Source organism: Geotrypetes seraphini, chromosome 14 (genome assembly GCF_902459505.1).
Source record: "Geotrypetes seraphini chromosome 14, aGeoSer1.1, whole genome shotgun sequence".
NCBI classification, from domain to species: domain Eukaryota; kingdom Metazoa; phylum Chordata; class Amphibia; order Gymnophiona; family Dermophiidae; genus Geotrypetes; species Geotrypetes seraphini.
In genome coordinates this window covers 20,271,936-20,284,217 of record NC_047097.1, presented here as the reverse complement: position 1 = coordinate 20,284,217, position 12,282 = coordinate 20,271,936, and the positions used below count along the sequence as shown (strand labels likewise).

Sequence of the window (12,282 nt, the reverse complement as noted above, 5' to 3'; positions counted from 1 at the left end):
AAAAAAACCCCATAGGCTTCCCATTAGCTGATCGCGGCAGAGGAATCCCCATCAGCTGAGCCAGTTTTGGGGATTCCTGGAAGCTCAGTTGATGGGAATTCCCCCTGCAAGTATCACCAGGGAATTCCCCCTCCCTCTGATATCTGCAGACCTTCCCCTGATATTCTTCTGACATTTGTGACGTCCCCCTGACATCTCCGGGCCCCCATTTTGAGCCAATTAAGGCCTTTAGCCCCTCCCACTGCATCCCAAGATGCATTGGGAAGGAGAAGCCCCATCATTTGCAGCACATAGCCCTGTAGGCAGGAGGGAGTGTGCTTCCCTCCTGCCATTTTCTTATCCGAAGGTACTGGGGGGGGGGGGTTCGGGGATATGGGAGGGGGGCCCAGGAATGTTGGGGGCAGAGATGTCAGGGGGAAGTCTGCGGATGTCAGGGGGAGGGGTGTTGGACTCCATGGCTCTGCTGATCCTGGCAGGGAGAATCCCCATCAGCTCAACCGCCAGGAATCCCCAAAACCAGATCAGCTGATGGGAATTCATTTGCCACGATCTGACAAGGCTGTTGGTGGGTATATCTACAAAATTTGCTTTTGTATGTTTTAAACATGGATATTTTTATTTTTGAAAATGGTAAAAAAAGTAGACGTCCTATGGACCAAATCTTAAACATTGCTCATTTTCAAAAATAAAAGACAGACGTTTGACAGCTTTGAAAATGGACATTTTTCCTACTGGATTTATGGACGTCTTGCACAAAACATCCAACCTCGGACTTAGGCACACTTTTGATTATGCCCATCTACGGGATTTCAGCACTCAGAGTTATAGAATAGCGCAAAACCTACTTGTTGCTAATAAATATCAATAACTGATCTTTAGCATCCAATTATTGATAGTTGATGGCTCGTTAAGCAAAGCATCTTGGCAGCATGACCAAATTTGAGAACCAGATATAGAATATGAGATGTGTGTATGACCTCATTTTATGCATGTTATTTTATGGATTTCCTGAAACCAGACCTGTTGGATTAGGATCAAGGACCAGAATATTAACAGACATACCTTGTGATGGCTGGAAGAAAATTTCCGTTTCCTTCACTTTTGATTCTTCTTTATTTGGTTTATAACCCAGAATGAAATCTTCTTGAAACACATGAAGTAATTGTGTGTTTGAGCCGCACTAAGGAAAATTATTAAAAAGCTATAATTACAATTTCTTTTTACCCCCAAAATACCTGCAGAATATTCTAGATGTTTCACTTCCCATAAGATTCTATTTAATTTTTTTTTTAAGCAGAACTTGGTAAGGATAAATAAATGTTTGAATATTGCACAGAGATATTAATTTACTTAGCTACTAAGCTGAAATACTAGTAAGAAATTAGATCTAAACACTCCCAGTGATTATGAAAGGTAGGGCTGTTGAAGTTAGAAATATCAGACATTGTAATAAAATCCCCGCAATAATTTTGGGAGACATAAAAGAAGGATTATTATTGAAAGCTGCAATGAACTTTCAGCACGGGAGAACTGAAGTTAAAAGCAGTAATATGATCAATCAGTGGGTAACTAGGCAACTGCTGTACTTAGATTAGACAACTGCTGGGAGGAGGAAGAGCAAAATATGCAAATTGTTGGCTCTCACTGATGGGAGAAAACTCACATTCCACTATTATTTATCCCACCCTCCGATATTCAGCCAGTGATGCCATTGGCAGCTAGATTAGCCCCTGGTACTGAATTTCTGGTGCTATTTTTATATGGCTTGGCCACCAGAGTTTATGTGGGTCCTTGTCAATATTCAGATGAGGGCAGCATAAGACACTTATGTGGGCCCCAGCTGAATATTAGCTGGGATCTACATAACCTTTTTTGGTTTTTGAAGTACCCAGCCCCTGATATTGCTCCTCTCCTTCCAAGCCCTCTTCCCAGTTTGCCCAGGTCAAGACCCATCTCCTGGCACATCACACCCAGGCCTACCTTTCCTCCCTGGAGGCCTGTGGAGGGTCCTTGGAGGGCAGAAGCAAAATCCTCTCACACCTGTCCTTTGCAGCTGCTAAGTAAAAGGCAAACATTTTCACTTAGCAGCCAGAAGGGTCAAAAGCAAAGGGACTTTGTTCATGTCACTGACAACCACAGAGAAAAAGCTCAGGGATGGTGCGGGAGTTGGGGGCAAGGAGGGATGGGGTGAGCTGTTCATGGCAGCAGGATGAGAGAAGGGGGATTGGGGGGATTTATTTGGCAAAAATATTTAAAAAAAGTTATGCATCTGCTGACAAATATTCAGTGTTGGCACCCACATAGCTAAGCGGCAACAATCATGACACCAGGCCATGGAAGCCAGATATATAGATGTCAAAAGCCCTGTATTTCACAAGAGCTTATTAGAGGGCAAATTCCGTGAGCGGGTGCCTCCTTTTAGGTGTTCTAATAACGTGTGGCGAGAGCCTATTCTATAGAGGCATCCAGGTGTCCAGATTCATTATAAAATGATAGAATAACCTGGTACTACCATGCCTTATATTTAGGCACTCAAAGTTAATCCAGCTGGCATTAACTGTGGGCACCTAAATGGACAAGGGCGCGTATAAAATTTACAATATTCTGTGCATTGCACGCATAAGTGGAAAAATGCTCATTCTCTTCCCATGTTTGCTCCGCCCTCCCCCCTTGCATGCTATAACATTTGCACGTACACCCTTATAGAATTGCACTTAAGGCACTAATGTGCCCAACTACTAAATTTTGCACACACACTTGTGTAAAGAGGTGCCAGACGGCACCTGCTTATAGAATTTCCCTTTTAATTTTAGGGGATTTGGTTCTGAAAACATTTTCCGGATTCTACAACTCCTTAAAAAGGGGATCTGGAAAGGGGAGGGGAAGAGGAGAAGTTAGGTATTCACTGCTGATTCTGAACATTAAGGGCCAGGTTCTATAAACGGCACCCAAGCGTTCCTACATTGTAAGACTAGCAGCGCCTAAGCAAAATAAGGCATCACTAGGCATCGTAGAGATGGGCGCTAGTACATCTGGCCTAGTACATCTGGCGCTAGTACATCTGGCCTGTTTTTCAGCGGATGCCCCCTTGACCACCAGGGGGCATCCGCTGAAAATCAGGGGTGGGAAGTTCCATAGCGACTCCAGAAAATACTTCTTCACTGAAAGAGTGGTGGATCATTGGAACAAACTCCCACTGCAGGTGATTGAGGCCAACAGCGTGTCGGACTTTAAGAGAAGATGGGATATTCACATGGGATCTCTAGGGGAGTGAAACCAGAGGGCGGGTATTTGGAATGGGCAGACTTGGTGGGCTATAGCCCTTTTCTGCCATCTTTTTTCTATGTTTCTATTTCTATGTTTCTAACTTGGATGTCTAAGTCAACTATGCCTATTCTTCACCTCTAACCATGCCTACTTTTCAGGTAGGCATCGTTAAGCGTCAAGAGGGTGCCTCGACTTAAGCGTCACTAGGCACCGCTCTGAGTTCTGCTCTGTGTTTTTAAAAAAAATCAATTAACTTCAATGGTACAGTCAATTACCATGACATTTATGCTAATTGAAACAATGTAGGTTGTGCGCAGTTTTTAGTTAGGTGTTGCTAGGCCTCTGCAATTACCAGTAGGGTGCTATTTATAGAAACTGGATCTAGGTTCCTATACTTAGGAAAGCCAATTAAACTTAATTTAGACTCCTGTATTAGAGAATGACACGGGGACAATTTTTCCCTGTCCCCGCAGGAACTCATTTTCCCATCCCATCCCCTTGAGCTCTTTTCCTGTCCCTGCCCCATTCGCTCTGTCTTCATCTGCACAAGCCTCAAACACTTTAAAATCACAAGTAGCAACATTCTAGAACTCAGATTGTGATGTCATAATGCCTCATTCCACCAATGACTAAGCTCCGTCCTCATCTGCACAAGCCTCAAACACTTTAAAATCCAAAGTGTTCGAGGCTTGTGTGGTTAAAGCAGAGCTTACAGGAATGGGGTAGGGACAAAGGCAGCGACCAAACTCACGGGGGCGGGACAATTGAGCTCCTGCAGGGATGGGGGAAAATTTGTCCCCATGTCATTCTCTATCCTGTATTCAACCTGATTTTTAGACATTAAAAAAAAAAAGAATATAGGAGTCTAAATTTTGTACTCAGCTAAGGTATCCAGCTCCTTCTGAATATCCTATTCCTGATTTGGCTTATAAGTCTCCTATCATAGACCTAGCCTTAGCTAAAATCTGCCCTATACATCCAACCTACAGCCACCTTTGAGGGGTGGAATTTTCAGTCAGGCTATTTTATCTAGGTAAATGTCTTTGAAAATTGCCCCTTCACACATTATAAAGTAAATTACAGGAAGCAAGATGTGGGGAGTAGGAGTAGAGTATAGCTTTAGAGGAATGAGGTAGTTTAGAAAGCAAATTTCAGTTTTTGATGTATATATGCACTGTATTGTTTGATGCCTTTCTAAATATTAAATTAAAAGAAAATCTGTCCTCTTATGCTTTCCAAGGCGCTAGCCATACACTTCAAATTCTACACTGAACACACACACCTCGGTTTTAAAACTAAAACAAAAAAACTGCAAACAAACATACTATCCAGAGCAACTTACATAGCACAGTAGAACAGAACATACATTTCATCTGTGGCTAAAATAATTTGGACCTTGGAATTTCTAACCTGCTGGTCAACCAGTTGTTTACTTACTTGACTGGTTATTACATCAAGTTCAATGATACACCCTGGCCGAGCCGTTGACTGCTGACTCACAATGTTAAACACTTCACCAATAAGTCTCTAAGACAAAAACAAAATGAATAACCAATAAATTACATCATGCATTCCTGTACTAGCAATAAAGCTGCTTATTACCCTCCCAAACAGAATTAAGCTTTTTCAAAAAGTTAAAATGAATGGCTAATAATCAAACGTTGCCAGAAATGCTTTTGCACATCATTCTGGTCTTGCACAAAATGTGAGTTCCAGCAAAACCCAGGAGGGATGAACACTCATGTTTACTTCACTTGGCTCTCAAAAGGGAATTGTAGTACAACCTTCTGTGCATTTGGGTGTTTATTTCTAGCATAAAATGAATCGGCGTGAAAGGAAAAAAAAAAATAAACACCAAGAGTTACCGTATTTTCACGCATATAACGCGCGCGTTATACGCGTTTTTACCTACCGCGCATACCCCTCGCGCGTTATATGCGTGAGCGCGGTATACAAAAGTTTTAAAACATAGTTCCCACCCCGCCCGACGCCCGATTCACCCCCCCCAGCAGGACCGCTTGCACCCCCACCCCGAACGACCGCTCGCACGCGCTCCCACCCGCACCCGCATCCACGATCGGAGCAAGAGGGAGTCCAAGCCCTCTTGCCCGGCCGACTCCCCGACGTCCGATACATCCCCCCCCCCGGCAGGACCACTCGCACCCCCACCCCGAACGACCGCTCGCACGCGCTCCCACCCGCACCCGCATCCACGATCGGAGCAAGAGGGAGCCCAAGCCCTCTTGCCCGGCCGACTCCCCGACGTCCGATACCTCCCCCCCCCCCGGCAGGACCACTCGCACCCCCACCCCGAAGGACCGCCGACTTCCCAACAATATCGGGCCAGAAGGGAGCCCAAACCCTCCTGGCCACGGCGACCCCCTAACCCCACCCCGCACTACATTACGGGCAGGAGGCACATGGGCCCAACCCGACCATGTGCCTCAGGCTGCGCCCCCAGGTGGGACCTAAGGCTCCAGGGCCTATTCTGATTGGCCCACGCGCCTTAGGCCCCACCAGTAGGCGGAGCTTTAGGATGGATGGGCCAATCCGGCCTCATTCCTTCGTTGGCTGCCTGCCGGACAGGCGGGTTTGGCTCCCGTCTGTCCGGCCAACTACCAAAGGTACGGGGAAGGGGGGTGGGGGGGTCGTGGGGGTCGCCAGGGGGGTCGCGGGTCGGCTGGGGGAGCGGTCGGAGGTTCTTGGGGGGGGCGGTCGTTGGGGGGGAGGGGGGTTTGCGTCGAGGGCAGGAGGGCCTGGGATCCCTCCTGCCCGTAATGTAGTGCGGGGTGGGGTTAGGGGGTCGCCGTGGCCAGGAGGGTTTGGGCTCCCTTCTGGCCCAACTACCAAAGGTACGGGGAAGGGGGGTGGGGGGGGTCGTGGGGGTCGCCAGGGGGGGTCGCGGGTCGGCTGGGGGGGCGGTCGGAGGTTCTTGGGGGGGGGCAGTCGTTGGGGGGAGGGGGGTTTGCGTCGAGGGCAGGAGGGCCTGGGATCCCTCCTGCCCGTAATGTAGTGCGGGGTGGGGTTAGGGGGTCGCCGTGGCCAGGAGGATTTGGGCTCCCTCCTGGCCCGATATTGTTGGGGAGTCGGCGGTCCTTCGGGGGGAGGGATGTATCGGACGTCGGGGGGGGGGCATCAGGCTTTCAGGATGGGGACAGACCTTCAAGGGGGGACAGTGCACGGAAGTCAGGGGGGGTGAACGGAGAGTCGGAAAGTCAGGGCGGGCGAAAGGAGCGTCGGGCAGCATGCGCGGTATACCCGTGAGCGTGGTATACCAAAGTTTTTGTGCATATCATCGTGATTTCTGCGCGCTATACCCGTGTGCGCGTTTTATACGGGTGCGCGTTATTTGCGTGAAAATACGGTAATCTTAAATGATGGTCAAGATCAAGCTTAAACTCTGCCTCCTCCTTAGTCTTTCTTTCTAAATGCACTCCTACATAAATCCTGGCTATATGTCTGTCCACGCTGCAGAGCTTATGTTTCTATAATGTCATCACATTGACGTTCATGCATTTGCAGATGTCCTCAAACCACAGCCACCATGTTTAGTGTGCAGCAGCTTTGCAAAGTTTATGAGACACTGGCATAGACATACAGACACAGATGCCCACAAAGACAAAACATGCACACACAGACATACAAGAAACCAACACACAAGTACACAAGAAACCGACACAACAAGTACACCTCATACACCCCCTATCATCCTAACAAGACCTGTCTTTTGAAACCCTGTCCCTGAACAGACATGAATGAGTTCACAAATGAAGAAAAGGGAAGGACACTATTCTTTCACATGATAAGTACTCTTTTCAACCATCTTCAATTGCAGTTAAAAACATATCTCCTGTGATATTTGGTATGGAAATGAGAGCAAAAAGTCAGATTTCTGCGAATAACAATAATAATTGGTGTTGCCATTCAGCAAATTACATATAATTGGAAGGATTGGAGGAGATTAAATTACAACTTCTGGTGGAATTCTTTATGCCATATCTATAAAATGGAAAGGTTTATTGCATTACAACGGGGATATTTTAAGAAGTTTCAGGATGTGTGGAAACCATTGACAAAGTATTGTAAAGATTAATTTGAATTTGTTTCCCTTATATTTATCAACTTAAGGTATAGGGAGGGGGGGAAGTTTATTATTATATGTTTTATATGATAATTGAATATATGGGAGGGAGGGGTGGGAAAGGGGAAGGGATAAGAATTTATGAAATATATCAATGATTGTTTGTAAGTGATGTTGTTTAGACGAATAGAGATAATATTGTCCGGATTCTGTTGTTTAGACGAGTAGAGATAATACTGTCCGGATTCGGGTGTTGCTGGTGGTGGTGTTTGGGTAGTCATGAGAGCATTTTCTAATACTTTTCCCATCATCATAACCTCACAAAAGTATTAGAAAATGCTCTCATGACTACCCAAACACCACCACCAGCAACACCCGAATCCGGACAGTATTATCTCTACTCGTCTAAACAACAGAATCCGGACAATATTATCTCTATTCGTCTAAACAACCTATCACTATCTACTATCTACTACCAATTTATCCTGGAAAAGTCCAGAACAACAATTGTAACTTAACGCATTCTTGATTATATGTACTGCAATGCTACTGGAAATGTCCAGTCTTCTAACTTGTAATCCGCTTAGAACCGCAAGGCACAAGCGGAATAGAAATCACTAATGTAATGTAATGTAATGTATTTATTGTTAATATGAATGAATATATTTAACACTTAATGTATTTTTGAAAATGAATAAAGAATTAATAAAAAACAAACAAACATATCTCCTTAGTTGAATAAGATTGAAGCATATTCAAGAAGGTTCCTTTTACAATCAATTTACATATACCCTATATAACACGGCTCGATATAATATGGGGATATGCCTAGAAAACAACAGGGCAAGCGGTCTGCAAAATGGTAGTCAATGAAAAGCAGCACAGCCAAAAAGTGTAGAAGCCAAGTATAAATTGGCTATACTGCTTTTTGTTGATCACTCTACTTCGAACGTGGTAAAAGAGTGGGCCCCTTTTTTCCTTTTTGCTATTTATTGTTCTTTGGACCCCCCCTCATATAACGTGGATTTACTTATAATGCCATCAAATATCTTGGACCCCCAATATCAGGATTATATGGGGTCTATTGTGTAATTGTAACTGATGCCCACATATGCATAATGTCCTTAAAAATGGTATGTTAACCTGTAACCCGTTTAGAGCTCTTTAGGGAGAATGGGATAGTAAGCAAATTAAATAAATAATAACTCCCAAAGCATAAGTTATCAAAGACCATCCATAGTACTTATCTGGGTTTCATCACCACCTACCAAGTCCAACTTTGCACTGGGTGTCAAAGTCTGCCTCTGAGATCATCAAAAATAGCCTTGCAAATTAAACCAGATCCGTACACAACCTAAAACACTGCCCTAAGTTATCTGGATAATGGATTGAAATGTTGCCACTTATCAAGGTAATTTCTGACACACACCACATTATCTGGATAGTGACACAGACCATCTGGATAATTATTTTTTAACTGCTACATCCAATGTTATAAAAGAAAAAAAACCCTAAAAAACCTGGTTGCTGAATATTGAACTTTAAACCTAGAGGTGGTCTACTGAATCTGAATACATCCCTGAGAATGCCTTCTTTCAGCTTACCAAAAGCACATAAGCTGTGAACCAAGTGCACGCTTTTAACCATATTGAGGGAAAGTAATTTCAGCCATTCAATTAACCTGGGTAAAATGCTTTTTATCCAGATAATTTACTTGGAAAATTGCCTTCCCCCATTTTAAATCACTTGGCTCAGTTGACTATAAACTTACTGATGATTCAGGATCCGATAACTCATCGAGAAGTTTCCTTGCATCCACCACCGCTTGATATAATCTCAGGTTCTTGCCATCGGAAGCAACAAAACAAGCACTAGCAGAATTGCAGTATGTACCTGACCCAAAAAAACATAATTGGAAACAATTCAGATATCTGCCTATTAAACTATGAAGGTCATTTTACTAACGCAAAACGTGATTATAAACAACAATTTTAGTTTCACCTCCTGGAGCAAGAACATATAAATTCTTGGGTGAAGAGACCCCCAGAACATATCACCCCAGTTAGTGAGGGATCTGCATACCAAGTTTCGTTCAAATCGGTCAAGCCGTTTTAGATTTACTGTGAGAATGGCAGCTGTTTACATTTTTTCCATTGACATGAATGGGTGAAATCTGATTTTCTGTTTGTAGCTCCGCCCACGTGTGCAGGTGGGCAGCGAGACCCCCAGAACATATCACCCCAGGTAGTGAGGGATCTGCATATCAAGTTTCGTTCAAATCGGTCCCACAGCTTTTTACATTTTTCCCATTGACTTGAATGGACCTGCAGATATGACATTTACATGATGGATTGAATTCAAGTGTAAAGGATGATTTCAGATAGTGAGGCCAAGACACTGATTAAGATGGTGTGCGGTGAAAATTTCTCATTTTACAATGAGAATACAGGCAAATTTAATTTTTAAAATATTTCCTATTGATTTTTCACCAGCTCCAAGCCCTGAAGCCACACAAAGTTTTCACATAAATAATCCCTTCAGTCACAGTTTAAAAATGAGAATGAGGGGCAATTAATCCTCCATTATTTGTTTGTTTTTTTTGCCTCAAAATTAAACAGAAAAATGAATACTTGTGTAGCCACACTACTTAATTATGAAACTTAAGTTTATAGGTTTGAGAAATCAGGGCTCTTAAGTCTGACCACCAGCACTTAATAGTTGGATGCTACTAAGTGATGCTGCTCTTGTTTTCTAAATGCTAGCGTGTCCATTATATTCTATGGATGCATTAGCATTTAGCACGCACTAAATCTGCTAGCGCGCCTTAGAAAAAGAGGGGGTTTATAAGTTAATTATCTGAACAGAAAACAAAAAAAGGGTTCCACTAAAGAGATTCCACAAGGAAAACAGCAGCGCAAGCACAAAAGAAACTGTGGAATTGATGATCCTGATCAATTTTTTTTTACTGTGTTTTATATTTTCATATTGTGTTCTATTTTTTTTTTTAAATTCATCTGCACCTTTTTCAAATACAGATTTCATCGGGATCCTCAATTCCACAGTTTCTTTTATGCTTAAGTTAATTACCTGACTGCCACCTGCCGAATCCTCCTGCCTCTCTGAAGACACATTGGATAATGGGTGTGAAGGAGATGTTATGTTATGTTATGTTATTTATTTCTTATATACCGCTAAATCCGTTAAGTTCTAAGCGGTTTACAGAGAAATATACATTAAATATACAATAAAGGATACAATAAAATAAGATAAATAAATAAAGAATGGGTACTTTGAAATTCCCTTACTGTCCCGAAGGCTCACAATCTAACTAAAGTACCAAGGACAAATAAATTAGCAAGTAGTAGATAGGAAAATAAAGATAGCGGAAATGAGATGTAGAGTTTCTAACAAGAATACATAAAAACTCTCAATATCATACTGTTAAAAACAAAGCGTACATATCAAAGTAATAAAGTATTAGAAATAAACTAATTTAAATAGAAAATAATTTTAAGAATTAATCAAATATAGAAATATAGGAAGAAAATAAGCATTTGAAGTGAGGAGAAAAGAAAAGGTAGAGGATGGCATATGAATAGAATGGAATGGAAAAAAACCAAACAAAAAAAAAACGGTTAAACAATAGAATTCTAAGAAAATTTTAAATGAAAACTAAACAAAAAGAAATAAAAAGAAATAGATATGATATGCATAGTAGAACAAAAGTCAGGAAGGAGATGACAGCAAGAAGGGTGGAAAGAAGGAAAGGGGGGGCAGGAGGAAAGAGATGGGACAGAAAGATGTTGGAGGGTGTGTGTCATGATCCAAGAAAAGGGACTAAGTCGTGTATTATCATTGGGAGCAACTTTTTTCTTAAAATTTCCTGCTAAATGTATGATTACTTATTCAAATATGTAAATTATTTAATCAAGAAAGTCTATTTAGATGGGAAATACGTATCAACAGAAATTATGAAAGGTTGGTCAATGTTGAGACCTCCTTGTAATTTTCCCAACTGTTCTTATTTATATATATAGTATCTTTTAACAGACCCTCAGAAATGCCACCAGCCACTCAAATGCATATCATAGTGGTTGGATTTTGAAAACTTGGGAATGGTTGCGTTGTGGGAAACCAACTCTAACTGAGGGATTACAACCCTGATGAAACCTGAGCAGGTTGAAACATGTCGGTGACAGGATCCCTTAGAATGGACCACCTAAGCTAAGCTAAGTATTAGCTTTATATTTATAAAAAGTTTTTATCTATGCACTGATGCACTTTTTGAAAATCATCAATATAAAAAATTTAAAAAATAGTTGGATTGACCTGGTGAGGAATTAATGTATAAATCCAACCACTATGATATGCATTTGAGTGGCTGGTGGCATTTCTGAGGGTCTGTTAAAAGATACTATATATATAAATAAGAACAGTTGGGAAAATTACAAGGAGGTCTCAATATTGACCAACCTTTCATAATTTCTACTTATTCAAATATGTCATATGCCTTTTTTGAACCTGATCAGTTGGAAAGATTCCTGATAGATAGGGAAACAGGTGTTCAAACTAAAGCTTAAAATAGAGATATACAGGCTTTTTTTTTCTTTTATTTGTTGGTTATGTATGTTTAAGAATGACCTCTTTCTCTTCCTTGATGTAGACTCATATTGCTTTAGAATACTGTATGTATTATAATGGTTATATTTAAATAAATAAATAAAAAAGGAATAAATCTTAGAAACTGAGTTATTCAGCTGGCTCTAGTAATCAAGAAGATGATGATTCAAATGCAGCAAACCAGATCTTTCTACCATTTGCCAGAACTATACAGTTTCAATTTTTTTGCTATAAATAGAACCCAACTGACATTGTTGCCTCATTTCTCAAGCGTGTATTAAGACTTGGTACCTTTTCTTAGATTGCAACACAAT

General features: G+C 41.9%; 1 protein-coding gene across 8 annotated transcripts in view; it reads right to left on the bottom strand.

The window, feature by feature from the left end:
* Positions 1–12,282, bottom strand: part of DMXL2 (Dmx like 2) — a 250,445-nt gene that overhangs the window by 141,674 nt on the left and 96,489 nt on the right. For all 8 annotated transcript variants that reach the window (XM_033919789.1, XM_033919792.1, XM_033919791.1 and 5 more), the window contains exons 13-15: positions 9,120–9,241; positions 4,705–4,794; positions 1,063–1,180 (exon numbers count right to left, since the gene is read on the bottom strand). In XM_033919789.1, the coding sequence (XP_033775680.1) occupies positions 1,063–1,180; positions 4,705–4,794; positions 9,120–9,241 (330 nt within the window). The remainder of the gene's footprint in view (positions 1–1,062; positions 1,181–4,704; positions 4,795–9,119; positions 9,242–12,282) is intronic.